Raw genomic sequence first — 15,460 nt, forward strand, 5'->3', positions numbered from 1 at the left:
AAACAAAAACCACCTCACTGCAGCAAGCTGGCTGGGAAGCTCCCAGTTCTAAAGAGAGGCTGTTTACCAGAAGAGCATAACAAGGGCAGGTCTGACTGCAAGGCTGGGAACGGGAGGCAGAGCCGCCGCCAAGGGGACCCCGGTTGGACCCTGGTTGGTCAGTCACCTGCAGGACGAAGGAGGTGAGGATGCTGTTGGCCTGGCTGCAAACAATCCTTGTCGTCAGCAACATGCTCCTGGCAAAAGCCTATGGATCTGGAGGTGAGATTACTGTCTTTCCTTTCTGCAGTAACTTAATGAAGCAGAAAGGGTAGAGCTCCCTATTTCCCAAGCAGGAAGGAAGATGACAGGAAACGAAGCTTTTAGCAGGTTCCTGTTGTCCCATGAAAGCCTTTTTTTTTTTTTTTCCCCCTTTCTCCTTTCCCTGCCAGGAGCTTGCAGCTCCATCTTTGCCATTAAGAACAAAGGCAAGTAGCCACTTTCTCTTTCCTTTTCCTTGCCTGTGGCTCATGAGTGGATGGAACTTGGGGGTTCATCTCCCCTACTCCTAAGTAGTGTTCTTTTCAGGGGCTTTGCACAGTGTCACCAGAGCGCAGGCCCTCCTCCCTCAGCCCCTTCCTGCGGCTCTCCTGCTGAGGCGAGTGGGAGTTTGGAGTCACATCCAGGCAGCGATGAGGCTGGTTCCCTCTGTCTGAGGCTCTCTTTTCCGTGACTGAATCAAGGCTTTTGTAGAATTCTCTTGGGAGGGAGTGTTGCCTGTGGAAGTGTGGCCACATCCGCAGAGAAGGGAACACAAGAGTTTATGTAACATGGAATGACAACACAGGGATGGATTTCGGGTCCGGCTGCCCACCGACCGAAAACTCCCATCGTCTCCAGAGAGAGACCTGAACCCAGGGCTCCCCAGCACCCTCCTGCAAACTGGCCACAAGTTCCAGAGCGACAACCCCTTGGGTTGTGCGGTGCTTTGCGGCTTACGAAAGAGAAAGAAAAGAAAAAAAGCTAATACTGAGCGTTGGGGGCCGGGCACCGGGCACCGGCTGGGGGCTCTTCACGCGCTCTCCCTCCCTTCTCTTTCCGGCCTCACAACCCTGCGAGGCAGACGGGGTTTTCCACGTGAGGGCAGCGTCTCCCAGCTGGGGTGGGCCCGGGCTCCCCTGCCCGCCACTCAGTGTCCTGTCCGGGGGACTCCTCTTCCTCACAGGCTGCTTCTGGGACAACGGCCACCTGTACCGGGCTGACCAGCCGTCTCCCGCACCGGGCCTCCTCTGTCTCAACTGGCTGGACGCGCAGAGCGGCCCGGTATCTGCCCCCGAGTCGGGTGAGTGCCTGTCCCGCGAGGCGGGCCTCGGGCGGGCGGGCGGCGGCTGCGTCCCGGCCCCGGCCCATGGCGCCTTCTTTCCCCTCCCAGGCGCCGGCAACCATAGCTACTGCCGGAACCCGGACCAGGACCCACGTGGGCCCTGGTGCTACGTCAGCGGCGAGGCCGGGTCTCCCGAGAAGCGGCCTTGCAAGGACCTGCGCTGCCCAGGTACCCGCTCGGGACCCCGCGCCCAGGGGGGGGCCAGAGAGCCGGCAGCGCACGTGCGGCCGCGCGACGCCGGCCGGCCCCGCCCCGCCCCGCGCCGTCCGATTGGCCAGGGCTGTCTCCAGGCCGCGGGGCCCGAAACCCATTGGCCAGCGCCGCCGCCTGGAATGAGCTCATCCTCCGCGAGCGCCTAGTAAACAACCGTGGGCCGCGAAGCCCGGCCCCTCGGCCAAGCTCCCTGCCCCATGCTTCGCCTGGGGAGCCGCAGAGTCGCGCGTCCCGGGTCCACGCCCTTAGTGAGACCTTGGGCGTTTACGGGCCTCTTGTGGAGCGTCTGCTGTGTGCTAGGCACTCAGCTCACAGCACCCCCGCCATCCCCAAGAACCAGTTTGGGGGATCTGAGCCTCAAAGAGAAGTTCAGCGATTTACCAAAGGCAGTGACAGGGTCCAGGTTTGAATCTAGTGCATACTTGTGGCTCCCGGCGCAGCAAGACGATTCTCTAGGATTAAATGGGATATGTAAACATATAACATAGGGATTGGCATAAAGCTTGGGCTCAACAAACCTGAGCTGCTCAGAGGAGTCATCGATTGTTTCCTGGCATAGAGGGGGGACCCCTGGAGGAGGTGGCAGCTGAGCTGGACCTTGGAAGATGGCAAGGATTTGAGCATATGAAGACGTGGGAGGCAGGAGAGGCCCTTTCTCATAGCCTTCCCCTCACCTTGGCCTCGTCCCAGCTATGGTGCAGCCCTTAGGCCTGGTCTTGCCCCTAGGTCTTGAAATAAGTGCGTTCTAAGGTGGGCCCCCTCGTCTCCCCCCAGACTCAAGGCACTTTCTGATGAGAGCTGTTTCCCACTTCACCTCCAGAGACCACTTTCCAGGGCCTGCCAACCTCTACAACAGAAACCGAGGAGGTGTCTGAAGTGCCAGGAGGAGATGAGGTGCAGGTGTTTGCTCCTGCCAACACCCTGCCTGCCCAGAGCGAGGCCGCTGCCGTGCAGCCAGTGATTGGGATCAGCCAGCGGGTGCGGGTGAACTCCAAGGAGAAAAAGGACCTGGGAACCCTGGGTATGACTGCCCACCCCTGTCCTTGTGGGATTTATTGAGAAATGTTTGCTGATTATCTGGGGTGGAGATAATGGTATACCTTGTGTCCTGTCCTTGGCAGGCTACGTGCTGGGCGTTACCATGATGGTGATCATCATTGGCATTGGAGCTGGCATCGTCCTCGGTTACACCTACAAGAGGTCAGTAGCTTCTCTTCTGGGCTCTCTGAGAGAGGAGAGGAAGGTCCACAAAGTCAAAGCAGACTCCTTTGTGGCATTCTTACCCATAAAGGAAGTGAGGTGTTGGAAGAGGAAAACCAGCTCAAGATGTAGAGACTTGGTTCTAGTCTTTACCAGGTGACCTTGGACAAACCCTTTCCTTTGGTGCCTTTACTCCTCACCCCATAGCCTCCTGAGGTAGGGGTTCTTGTTCCCCATTTTACAAGTGAGGAAGCCTTCATCAGAAAGGTGAAGTAAGCTTGCTCAAGGTTATACTGCCTGGGAGTGGCTGGATTCAAACCCAGCTCTTTTGACACCACATTCCCTGATGTCTAATCCAGCATGCCTCGTGTGGAAGTGAGTGGCCCTGCAGAAATCAGGCTGGGCTTTCATTGCAGGGACCCTGAGATTGAATTCTTTCTGTGAGTTATAAAATTCTGGTACTAGAAAAAGTTCCCAGCCACTGCTTTTGCAGTTGGGGCTTGAATGTCCTGAGCCATAAGCAGTGGGATCTCCTTTAGGACAGGAGGAAGGAAGTGAGTAAGAGGATAGGGAGTCTGTTAGCTACTCTACACCACATATGAGAAAGCCAGAGAGGCTACCTGGGAAACTCAGGGACATGACCTGTGGCTGGGACGGCAGAAGGAGGAATGCTTATTTTGAGAGGTCCCCTGAGATGCCATGTGGAAAAGGGTCTCAAAGCCAGTGACAGATGCATGATGATAAGCCAGAGTTATGCCCGTTTTTACAGCACTAGCTAACTCTGGGAAAATTATTTGCAAAATCTTGGGCAAAATCAGGGGATTTGACTTCTAGTCCAGAGTATGTGTGATGTTTCTTTTCTATGGTCTGGGAAGGCTTCCTATAAGGGAAGTGATGTGGTGGCCTGCATTTTCCAGTGGTGAAGACCATGTCTGAGCCCACAGCCCCAGTGGGTCACCCAGCATTAAATAAACTGAGGTATCCTTAGGGCAATGTAGTCAGCCTCCTCATTTTACAGATGGAAAAGGGGAAGTGTTGGGTAAGAATAATAACAACAATAGCAGCAGTAGCGAACATTTACCAGAGGCCAGGCACTGCTTCAAATGATACGCACACTTTAACTCAATCTTCGCAATCACCCCTTATGAGGTAAATGCTGTTATTATCCCCAGTTTACAGATTAGGAAACTGAGACAAGAGAGGATATGTACCTTGCTTGAGGTCACACACCTAGCATTTGGTGGAGTTAAGTCTTAGCCCTGCCACTAACTAGCGATCTGTGTGACTTTGGGCAAGTTGCTTCTGTTTGCTACTCCAGGGCACTGCTGTAGCTGAGGATGCGACTGCCTGGCACATAGTAAGTGGTCAGTAAACCATAGCTATTTTTCTTTTCTGTAAAATGTGGGTACTGCACTAGCACTCTCTGGGCCCCAATGCTTCTCTGATCGTCTGTGATTCAGGAAGCACAGTTCAGAGAGGGGAAGTATTGACCTGAGAGTGTCTCCTGACTCCTAGTGCAAGGTTGCTGCCCTCAGTGGGATGGTTGACGTGGCAGGTCCAGAGGCACCTGCTTGTCATTTCACAGAGTCAGAGGAAATGATGGGGAGACCCTGGTTATAGTTCGTAGTCAGACCCAAACTGTGTTGGCTGAGTCTAGCTGTTGAAATATTTCCTCCTTCTTCAGCCACTGGATAGCAGTTGGCTCTCCTCCAATCCTGTGACAGTGTCCAGGCCTCCAGGTGCGTGAACTGACTGCTAAACGTCCTTAATTGCAAGCTCAGTTCTTAGGCCCAATGAGGAAGCCAAGCCTTTTTCTTCTAGATTTGTTCCTTCAGGCTGTCACAGGATTGCCCCAAGGCCTTGTGTTTATTTTCCTGTAAACTCAGGGCGAGGCACCAAGTCACCAGACTCCCCGTCACTAACCATCGGACCACCCCTTCCCTCGTCAAAAGTGCTCTGAGCACAGACTGTACAACAGGAAACCGCATGTGGGCTGGAGGCAAGCTCTCAGCCCCTATCTCTCCCCAGAGTCAGAAAACAGTGTTCTGGAAAGCGCTGTTGAGCGCAGGTCCTGCTGCTTCCCTGCACCTCCGTTTCTTGTTTCTTGTCTGTTCAGTGGGGCTGTATCCCCACTCCACACACACATACCCACCCCAGATTACCATTAAGTATTACGTGTAAACAGTAGAACACCAATCAGGTTAAATAACCACTAGCTGCCAGCATTTATTGCATGCTTTCTTAATAAGCGAGGCCCCACTGAATGCCCTTCCCTGATGATCACGCCCAAGCCTCAGGACCACACTAGAAGGACCACTTTTACACCGTTTTACAGTGAGAAGCTGAGAGCCAGGGAAGTTAAGTGCTGTGTCCAAGCTACACAGCCAATAAGGTGTGTCTAAGGATTGCCAGTATCTCCCAAAAGTCCAGCGAGGCCCAGGAACTTCATGCCAATTTGCATTGGATTGCATAGGACAGTAGGAAAAATTGGAACTTTCAAAATAAAATAGCTGGGTTTAAAAGTTAAAAGAACCAGGATCTAGTTCTGGAACACCCAGTTCTGGGTGTGACAGTGGACAAGTCATTTACCTTCTCTGATCTCCTCATATGTAAAATAGGGGCAGGAGATTAGTGATGATACTCCCAGCTCTAACGTTGCCTAAAAAAAGACGATATTACCTGGTGGTGGCTGCAGGCAGTACTGAGTTCAAATCCCAAATCCACCATTTGCTTGAATAAATGATTAAACCTCTGTGCATCTGCCTTCCCATCTCTGAAACAGAGATCCTAATAGATGCCACATAGGTTTGTTGTGAGGATGAAATTAGTGTAGTTTGGGCAGACAGTTGGTGTTCCTAACCTTAGCTGCCTTGAGAAACTTGTCCTGAGCAGCAGTGTGGCACAGCACTGCTTCTGACTGAGAAGGGAGCAGTGGCTCAGAGTTACATAATAATTTGAAGGAACCCGTGTTACCTGAAGGAGGTCTCGGGTGCCTCCAATCAACCCCCCAAAGAGGATGTCAGACACAGGCAGCAGCTCCGTCCACACATGCTCTCTCTGGCCAGCCCAGCTCCCGGTCCTGGCCCCAGAGCAGTCAGGATAGAATTACTGCAAGCCATGAGCCCCCCTATCCCCCTCCCCACAAAGGCCAGGGAGAGAGCTTTCCCCTGGCCGGGAGGAGCAGGCAGTACCAGGCTTCCTCTCAAGGGAGGCAGGGCAGCAAGTGGGGGCCGTGAGGGCTCAGCCTGGCGGGTCTTTGTCCTGGTTGTCTGGGCCACGAGGTTCAGGTGGCCAGTCTGCAGCTCCCTGCCCCTGCCACTGCCCCTGCAGCGTCTGTGCTCTGGCTCTGGAGGGAGTATTTATTTTCTGATACAAAGGCAAGGGAAAAACTGTAAGTCAACACCACTCTGCCTGCTTAAGAGAGGAGCTGAGTCAGTGAATAAGTCTTTTGTTCTTTCTTGGCTGCCAGACAACAGCCTGGCTGCCCCCCCTACCCCTAAAAGGTGGTGAGAAGGGGCTGAGCCGCCTGGTGGTCAGTGCAGCAGTCCTGCTGGCCTCTCTCAGACCTCAGAAGGGGCTGGGGGTAGCCACCGCACCTCCAGGACTCACAGGCACCATTAACAGGAGGCACGTGGGGTTGGGTGTGTTTTGAGGCTTCTAAATGGAAGAGACTGTCATCCAGATGAGTCCCAGCACCTGCTTCCTTCATTACCCTTGGCTGCTCTTCCAGCCCGGCTCTGCCCCATTAATCCAAATTGATTTTTCCCCCCTAAAGCAGCAGTACCCAACCTTTTTGGCACCAGGGACCGGTTTCATGGAAGACAGTTTTTCCACGGACGGGGGTGGAGGGGGGGGCCATGGTTCAGGCGGTAATGCGAGCGATGGGGAGCGGCAGATGAAGCTTCGGCTCATTTGCCCGCCGCTCACCTCCTGCTGCGTGGCCCAGTTCCTAACAGGCCACAGACCGATACCAGTCCACGGCCTGGGGGTTGGGGACCTCACCCCTGCCCTAAAGACTTGTGTATGATGCAGCCTGACCATTATCAACGGCTTGGCTGACCACAGCTGGATGCTTGATAAAGGAGGTAGCTGAGGAAAGCAGGGCTTTGGAGTCAGACTCCAAAGCCTCACTTTCTTCTATAAAATGTGGGTGATATTTGCAGTCTTGCAAAGTTGGGTGGAAGGTGAACAAAGATGGTACATGTATAAAGTGTGTGGCATCCAGTAGGTGCATAGGTAGCTCTTCTCATGCTGGATGATGGGAAGGCCATTTCCTGGCACCTTAGTGGGTCCTCAGGAAGCATGAGTTCCTGCTTTCCCTCTTCCTCCAGCCCCTTAGATTTTGAAATTCAGGCCTGGCCCAAGACTCTTGGCAGATACTCTCCTTCTTTTGTAAATGGCCTTTTGGTCTTCTGCTGGCTTGGGGGCTCCCTTAATAAAATTAAACCGAGACCTTCCAAGTTTCTCCCTACATGGGCAGACTTGAAGAATCTAGCATTTTGTTTTATTACAGAGGTAGGTGTTCTCTTCGATGCGGCAGCAGCTGTAACCAATGGGCAGTGCCCAGGGGCAAAGTGAATCTCAGGCTGTGAGTGGGAATGCACTTGGTCCAGACAGCCCTGTCCTCATGGCCCTCCATGGCCCCTCTGGGTGCTCTGGGAGGTCCTCTGCTGCGGGGGTTGGTGGTGTCCAGTACAGAGCCTGATGAGGATGGGTAGGAGCTGCAGGCTTACACATTCAGAAACTTGGCCACCCAGGGTGAGTCAGGGAGATGAGCTAACAGGTTTGCCTTCTGTGACCTTACAGTGAGAAATAGGGAGTCAGGGCACATGTCATGTGTGGGATCTCACAGAATGTTAGGGTCCGTGTAGGTTAACAAGTCCAACTCCCTGTTTTACAGATGATGAAATGAAGGCCCCAAGAGAAGGGGAGTGGCTGAGGTCACACAAATAATACTCACCTTGGCTGGTCAGTAGGAGAGTTCCCTTGGGAACCCAGATTAAGATAACGTTGCTTGGTGAGTCAAGTCGTTTTCAGGGCAAATCATAACAGCCTCCTATGAGTTTTACAGCAGTTCCACTGTTTTTGAAATGCTTTCCCATCCATTATCTTATTTGGAGGCAGATATTATCCCCATTTCACAGATGAAGAAACCAAGGCTCCCCGAGGCCAAGTGTCACACAGCCAAGGCTGGGCTGCTCCAAGTACAGACAACTGGTTTATTTAAAGACAGTTGTGAGGTACCTGTGCCAGCTTTTCCCCGTCCAGCCCCTGCTGTTTTCTCAGTGTTACTCTCCAGTCTCTGGACACTTTTGTCATCGCACCTCACATGGTGATGGCTGTGTAATCCATCTGATCTTGGCCGTCTCCCCAGGGAGTCTGAAGCAGGCCTGTGTTGCTGCCATCCATTGGCTACTTGTTCCAAGGCCTCTTTGGCGTGGGCTCCTTCCGGAAAGATTTCCTCTGACAGCTGAGCCCACGTATCTAGTTGCTGTGTCAGACGATGCTGACCTGCGTGCTGGGGGCTGGTTCTGGTGTGCAGTGCGCTAGGCACACACCAAGCCCTTTGGCTTGCAGTGGGGGTGGCCTGGTCCCATGGGGTGGGCAGAACATGTGCAGCTGGAAGACTGGGTGTGTGAGTCTCTGCCTCACTGTTTCTTTGGGGGTGACCCTGATCGGGTCAGAACTTCTGTTGAGCATCAGCCTGAGTCTGACAGACTTGGGTTTGAGCCCACCATGTCATTTGGAGAGTTCAGTTTCTCTGGACTTATTTCCTCATCTATAAAATGAATGATAAGACCCAATTGTTAGGGTTCCGAATGAAGTGAGATAACGCTCGTAAAGCTCTTAGCATGGAGCGAGCACTTCATGTGCGTGAAATGGGGCAATATCAGGGCCTGATTGGGTCATTGAGCACCATGAGAATTGGAAGGCGTGTGAAAACTCAGGGTCCCATGGTCATTGTCTCCCATTGACCTGAGCAGCCCTCAGAGTCCTTTTTGGCCCCTGCATGGTCCCTGTTTCTAGCCAGGGCTCACAGCTTCTGGAAATTTTGGATAAGATGTCTCAGAACAGGATGGTCAGGTCAGTTTTCTGGACAATTTTATAGGTGAGGGCTGAAAATTCTCTGGGTCTTGTGGCACCTTCGGCTGAAAAAGCAAAACTCCACCTTGCTGTAAGAGTCTCTTTCCTACACAGTATCTTCATTGAGCCCCACTGCAGCTGTGTGAGGTTCATGCAGATGAGGTTTAGGGGCTCCTTGCTGAGTTAAGGCAGTCTGGCAGAACAGAAATCTAGGCCATGAGCCACTGACTGGCTGTGACCATGGCCAGCCCCTGCCCCTGCTGGGCCTCAAGATGCCACCTTAGGAGCAGAGCCATGCAGGAGGCAGAGCCTGAACGCTTCCCTCTTCTCCTGCCAGGGGCAAGGACCTGAAAGAGCAGCATGAGCGGAAGGTGTGTGAGAGGGAGATGCAACGAATCACCCTGCCCTTGTCTGCCTTCACCAACCCCAACTGTGAGATCGTGGATGAGAAGACCATTGTGGTCCACGCCAGCCAGACTCCAGTTGACCTTCAGGAGGGCAGTGCCCCCCTCATGGGCCAGGCGGGCACTCCAGGCGCCTGAGCCCCCCATGATGGGCAGGAGCCCATGCAGACAGTGGTGCAGGACCGCCTACCCACCTACAGCTGGGAGGATCTACACTTTTTGTTGTGGCTAAAAACCCCCACTTATTTTTTTGGTTTGTTTTTGGTGAATCCTAAGACAAGCAGGTGGTACTGTGGGCTGAGGGTGAGGCTGGGTGGGGTCCTACCAATGCTGTTTCTCCATCCCATGGAGCAGGATTTTGCCCGTGGATGGAGGCAGCGGCAGTCCCCACAGCAGTGCTGCCAATAGGGCCTTCCAGTGCCCCGGAACTGAACCAGGGATGGACAAGGAGCTCCCCCAGCTCCTCTGTGCTTTATTGTCCAAGATGGCCTCAGCCTCTGCCTCCCCATGTGTTCTCCTTGGGCTTGAGTGGTGCACACTGTTATTCACAGTTCAGGTCATGTAGGTTGAGAGGCAGTATTTAAAAAAGATATTTAGTTTTTTAAATATTTGGGATGCAATTCCCTGCAGACCTCTGAGAAATGGAAATAAGTCTGTACGAAAGTCAGAACTGTGGGTTGAGAACGGGATCTAGGCGGGGGGGCTGCTGGCAGTGATGTGCCTTGACAACTGTGGGCTGGGCCCAGGGACTCTTCCTGTTTTGAAAGTAAAGGAAGGGAAGAAGCGCACTGAACATTCCACTTAGGAAGAGGGTAAAGAAGTATCTGCAGCTGCCTCAGGCCACAGGACCCGAGTGGACCTGGGGTGTCCCAGACGGTCTCTCTTCGGGGTGGATAGTGACCTTTCATTCTTCAGGGGTGAGACAGCAGCCAGCTAACCTACGGGAATGACACTGTGGGTGAGGCCTTGTGAACTGCTTCTGAGAGGTTAACCTGGAAACCCACTCGGAGGCAGGGTGATGGAGGGGGCTTCAGGACTTGGCACCTGCCCCGGCCCAAATCTGCAGGTGGCTCTGTAGCCTCCAGGCCAGCGCCTTCCTGTGGGGTCAATAGGGCAAGGGCCACGACCCCTAACTTGTAAAATAATCATAGAACCATTGAGGGACCTTAGGGTGCCCGAAGCCTTTTGGACAGAGGGGCCAGAAGTGGAAACTGACATTCAGGGTCACAGAAGAAGCTACCAGCACGGCCAGCCCTGAGGCCCTGATATCACGCTCGGAGGCCTTAGCACTGCTTTCCGTCCACAGAGCTTCCTTCCCAAAGCCCTGCCACTGCCTCACATGGAGAGGGGTTAGTGGGGCCCAGTCTCTCCGGCAGGCTGTTCCTGGAAGTGATTTGCTGAGGGGACCTAGGCCTCAGGGGGTCCCTTGTTGGTAGAGATGCAGAAGAGAACATTACTGGTTTCTACTTTTCTATAAAAGCATTTCTCTGTGTACATGTTTTATATACCTCATTCTGACACCTGCCTATAAAGTGCAGGAAATTGCTCTGCATTCGACTTATATAAATTAAAAAAAAAGGACGACTCCATATTGCCAAGTTTTTGTGGGGTATCAGGACCCTCCTCCCAAAAGTTGGGAAGTTTTTGGTTACCTTGTCAACACCTGCATGGCAAGCTCTGGCTCTCTGTCCTTCACTCGGGCCCTGCACCTAGGAGGCAGCAGCAGCTGGATGGTTGGGAACTGCAGCCTCCGTGTTTGGGCGTCGCAATCAGGAGCTTTTCAGGTCGAAGTTGCAGGGAAGATGGTATGTGGCATCCCAAAGGAGGCTGGTCACTGCAAATCCTCTTCCCGTCAGCATTCTTTCCGAGGTGGAGATAGTTAAAACGAACATCCAGGCAGCCCCTGGCAGGGGCTGGAGACGGGGTGGTGGGTGGTGGTGCTGTAGCAGCCGAAGGAGGGATAGGTGTGCAGATGGGGGAAGAGTCTCCAGGCTCCCAGGAGCAGCTCTGGGCTGTGGAAGGTCCCTGCGGGGGTGGCTCCTAGGGCTCCAGAAGAAGCTACCAATGGGAGTTTGTTGGGTTTTTTAGCAGGGACTTAGCAGTAGGTTCTCAGCCTCCAGGAACACTTAGGGTGACCTCTACCCATACTCAGACACTGCTCTATACTTCTAGAAGCAAGGGGCACCCTAGAGCATCAGTTTTTCCAGGAAGCAGATCCTGCCCTTCAGTTGGACTCCAGCTTTTGGAGAAATCACCTTTGGGTATGTGGATGCCTAGTGTGCCCGGGATCCTACAAAGCCAGATCGCAACATCTTGCCCAGCCGTCACCCTCCACGACAGACCCCATGTGCAGAAGCAAGAAACAGGTCTCCCCCTGAATACTTGCAGGGAAACACCAGGGGTGGGGGTGACTTGCATGCATTTCTTCCTTTAATGAAGGTGGCACCCAGCCCTGCAGAGGACTCCAGGATAGCCTGGCTATGGGAGCGCACGCATGTCAGAGGGCGGCAGCGTATGGCCCTGAAGGGATGACTCAGGCAGGAGGTGGGAGTCAGACCTGCTACAAGGCCGGGGCTGCCTTAGGTGGGTCGTGCATGTTCTCTGGAGCAGGCTGGTGTCTGTGTAAGGAGGGGAATCAGAGGTGGGGGGCACGAGAAGTCCCTGCCGAGGGGTCAAAGTGGCCAGCACACCCTCCACGTGCATCTCCCTGAACCAGGCTGCAAGTCACTCTCTCACTCTCAGCATGGTCGGTTATGTTAACTGCTTAATTTATTTGGTCTGCTCAATGGCCCCGCTTGGGCCCACTCCCCCACACTTGTGGGGACCACTGAGGCACCACCAGCCACACAATGCTGGCCTTCCCGCTGCCGGGAGCCCAGGGCTCAACCCTACAGCAAACCTGCACACTCCACACTTAAGTATGGTCTAGACAGCAAGGAAACTCTGGCCAGAGGTGACATCTAGTCCCACAACTCATCAGGTCTATGTACAGCGTTTCACATAACACCCCACAGATATAACAAGATAGTCTGAACAGCAACCGTTCTCCTGCATCACTCCCACCCACCTCCTCCCCCCCCAATATAACCACCATTGCAGTAAGATCCCAAACCCACTCCTAATCTGTTAAATATGGTGCAAGGTCCCACTTATGGGGAGGCAAATCTACTTGTATTCAAGACCCCCACCCCAGCTCTGGAAGCCAGGGTAGAGGGTGTCCCCTGGGCTTTTCAGCACCCACAGCTGTGAGCTGTGGCTCAGGAGACTGGGGCCAGGAGCTCATGAGCTGGGCCAGCCAACATGGGAGGTAGAAGCCAGAAAGCCCGGCTCGGGGAGATGTCCCCCGCAGCACCTCCGCTCTGGGACTCTGCCACCACATCTTGCCACCCAAGCTGCTGCCTGGATCAGGCACAGTGAGGGGTGAGCATCGGCTGCCACGAGGACAAGGCTGGGAGACTGCTGAGATTCCCAGCACCCCGCCCCATACACTGGGCCTGCGACCAGCCACACTGTCCTCCAGAACCCACCTAGCAAAATCCCAGGCTCCTGAGGTGCCTACCAGGGTGTGAGTGACAGCAGCCAGGATACTAGAGCTTTCTAGCAGGCAGGGCCTCTTTCCTTCCAGCCCCAGCTTCTTCCTGCACTTGCGGCTGACTGCTTGTGGGAGGCAGAAAGGAAGTTCCCAGCCAGTCTCCAGCCGCTCAGTTTGAGAACATGGGGGGAAGCTCCCCCTCGAGCTGATGTGGCCCCTGGGCCCGGGAGGTGAACAGAAACCAGCCCTTCCCCTGACTCCTGGCCGGACACACTACAAACCGACTAAGGGACCCTTCAAAACCTACTCCCTTGACCCTGCCCAGGGGAGGGCAGGATGTGGCGTGGAAGGGGGTAGCACCACTGTCACTTCACATCCTTGGATGGCCGCTCACTCCGCCACGCTCTCATGAGAAGTCCTTCTGCACCAGCTGGATCAGAGGCTTCAGAGCCCACAGGCAGGTGCACCTGGGATCCTGCCCAGCAGGTCCAGGTCACAATGATTAGTGTAAGCAAGAGCCTCCCGGAATCCACTGCCAGGGAGTTCCCGAGTGGTCATGAGTAACAGATTCCTCCTGGCACGGGGACCAGGCTTTTTTTTTGTTTGTTAGTTTGTTTTCTTCTTCACAGCTTTCAGGCGAGTGTTGGATTTACAGACAGTAACCAGGCCCCAGAACCTGTGGAGGTGGCTTCCCTGGTGCTGCACCCGCTCGCCTCCTGGGGAGGTAGTAGGGATGGCTGGTTCTGCTTCTAAACAAGCTGCCAATCCACAGGAAGCGCGGAAGGCCCTGCCCACAGCAGGGATGGGGCGCAGAGGGGGCAGTGCTGGCTGTGGAACGCCCCCCTGCAGGGGGCTGGGCCGGGGCTAGGGGGGCGAGTCCCGGGTCAGGCCATATTGCACGGTCACTGTGTGGTCCAGCTCCTCCAGCTCTGCAGGCAGTGGGATGCCCAGGTCCCCAAGGTACAGGGAGAGGGCCTCAAAGGAGTCCTCCAATTTGGAGAATGCTGGTCTAGAAAGAAAAGGAGTTGGAGACAGGTGAGATACGGGGGTGGTGGCGGGGGGAGAGAAAGGGTGGCACAGAAGGCACCCAGGCCTGCGGCTCCACTGCTTCCTGGGTGTCTGACCTTGGGCAAGCCCCTTAACCTTGGTGTACCTCTGTGGGAAACAGGGGTCATGTAACTGTGTAGGATGTTGCTGTAAAGATGAGAGATAATAACACTGGGAGAAGGCTGGTCTGGCAGCTCAAAAAAAGCAAGTCCAGGAGAAAAAAAGCCCATCCCACGTCTTGGAGAAAATGCAACCATCACAGGTGGGACTGGACTAAGTACCCTTTTAAAGATCCTTTCCAGTTCTCAGACTGTTTCCACATCAATGGATCTGCCCCGGGAGGGGCATTTCATAGACTCTGGTAGCCCTTCCCAAGGAGTAAAGCAAACGCCTGGCTCCTAGTGCCCTGGAGACAGCTCAGCTGCCCTGGAACCCGACACCTCAGGCTTACTCTCCCGCCTCCTCCTTGATTCTGCTTAGATATCTTGTCACCTTCTTGGCAAGGCCTACTCTGTATAACTTGCACCCTAAACAATCCTTTCCTCGGCTTGACCCCTTTTTCCATAGCATCTGTCACTTCCTCATATGCAACACAGTTTGTCATATCTATTGTTTATCACTTCCCCTTGTTAGAATGTGAGTCCCCGGAGGGCAGGCCCCTTGGTTTTGTTCACTGCAGCATCCCAGAGCTTACGAACGCAGCGTCTGGCACTCAGTAATATTGTCTGAATTAAACAGACATTTACAATGACTGAGAAGGGATATTAGCAAACGAATATTGTGTGGCTTAACATTTTCTCCTCATGCTCTTGTTCTGGTGTGACTGAAGGATTTTGGTCCTTTGGTCCATGAAGGAACAAGATTCAGAGCCTCCCACCAGCAAATCCCAAGTCTAAAGTGGATCTTCGGAAATCATTTAAAAATAAAGGTTGGGGGCCTCCCTGGTGGCACAGCAGTTGAGAGTCCGCCTGCCGATGCAGGGGACATGGGTTCGAGCCCTGATCTGGGAAGATCCCACATGCCACAGAGCAACTGGGCCCGTAAGCCACAACTACTGAGCCTGCGCGTCTGGAGCCTGTGCTCCACAACAAGAGAGGCCACGACAGTGAGAGGCCCGTGCACTGCGATGAAGAGTGGCCCCCGCTTGCCACAACTAGAGAAAGCCCTTGCACAGAAACGAAGACCCAACACAGTCAAAAATAAAAATAAATAAATTAAAAGAAGGCTCAACATTAAAAAAAAATAATAAAAATAAAAAAACAAAATCAATGTAACTATTTAAAAAAATAAAAAAATAAAAATAAAGGTTATGTGCCAACTGGTTATCTTGGGGGGGATGGAGCTGGGGAGTGGGGAGTGCTGAGGGGCACACTGCTCAGGAGATTATAGAAAACGTATACTTCCTGTCCTATATATTTTGGTAATGTTTGAATTTGTTTTTTAAAAGAAACATAATTTTTGATAGCAGAAGCACAAAGGTTCTAGTTTTCTAATGCACAAACTTAAAAAGACTCAATAACTTTGGTAATAATGAAAGCTATAACCTGAGAAGAATAAAGGTAATTTTAAAAGATTTCTTTAAAGGAAGAAAATGGCTAAACGCATAAAGATGCTCAC

The 15,460-nt window shown here is 53.4% G+C and overlaps 2 protein-coding genes across 10 annotated transcripts in view; one reads left to right on the plus strand and one right to left on the minus strand.

Moving 5' to 3' along the window:
- Positions 1-127: 127 nt before the first annotated feature.
- On the plus strand, positions 128-15,128 carry PIK3IP1 (phosphoinositide-3-kinase interacting protein 1). 3 transcript variants are annotated; one of them, XM_067700208.1, is made up of 6 exons: positions 128-261; positions 1,205-1,321; positions 1,412-1,531; positions 2,397-2,597; positions 2,698-2,776; positions 14,673-15,128. In XM_067700208.1, exons 1-6 carry the CDS (start codon positions 189-191, stop codon positions 14,737-14,739), a joined length of 657 nt encoding a protein of 218 aa, XP_067556309.1. In that variant the 5' UTR covers positions 128-188; the 3' UTR covers positions 14,740-15,128. The 3 variants fall into 3 exon arrangements, with proteins under 3 accessions (XP_067556309.1, XP_067556307.1, XP_067556308.1); XM_067700206.1 differs by lacking the exon at positions 14,673-15,128 and adding an exon at positions 9,198-10,853; XM_067700207.1 differs by lacking the exons at positions 1,412-1,531; positions 14,673-15,128 and adding an exon at positions 9,198-10,853.
- Positions 12,011-15,460, minus strand: part of LOC137203637 (E3 ubiquitin-protein ligase RNF185) — an 87,983-nt gene continuing 84,533 nt past the window's right edge. For all 7 annotated transcript variants that reach the window (XM_067700192.1, XM_067700194.1, XM_067700191.1 and 4 more), the window contains one exon: positions 12,011-13,805. In XM_067700192.1, coding sequence (XP_067556293.1) covers positions 13,661-13,805 — 145 coding nt within the window. In that variant the 3' untranslated portion in view covers positions 12,011-13,660. The remainder of the gene's footprint in view (positions 13,806-15,460) is intronic.

This window comes from Pseudorca crassidens, chromosome 12 (genome assembly GCF_039906515.1).
Source record: "Pseudorca crassidens isolate mPseCra1 chromosome 12, mPseCra1.hap1, whole genome shotgun sequence".
NCBI lineage: Eukaryota > Metazoa > Chordata > Mammalia > Artiodactyla > Delphinidae > Pseudorca > Pseudorca crassidens.

Bases quoted from the DNA above. Each gene is read 5' to 3' on its own strand.
- PIK3IP1 (XM_067700206.1), top strand. From the start codon at position 189: ATGCTGTTGGCCTGGCTGCAAACAATCCTTGTCGTCAGCAACATGCTC. The intron at 1,532-2,396 runs GTACCCGCTCGG...CTTCACCTCCAG, and splicing joins CAAGGACCTGCGCTGCCCAG to AGACCACTTTCCAGGGCCTG. The intron at 2,598-2,697 runs GTATGACTGCCC...TGTCCTTGGCAG, and splicing joins AAAGGACCTGGGAACCCTGG to GCTACGTGCTGGGCGTTACC.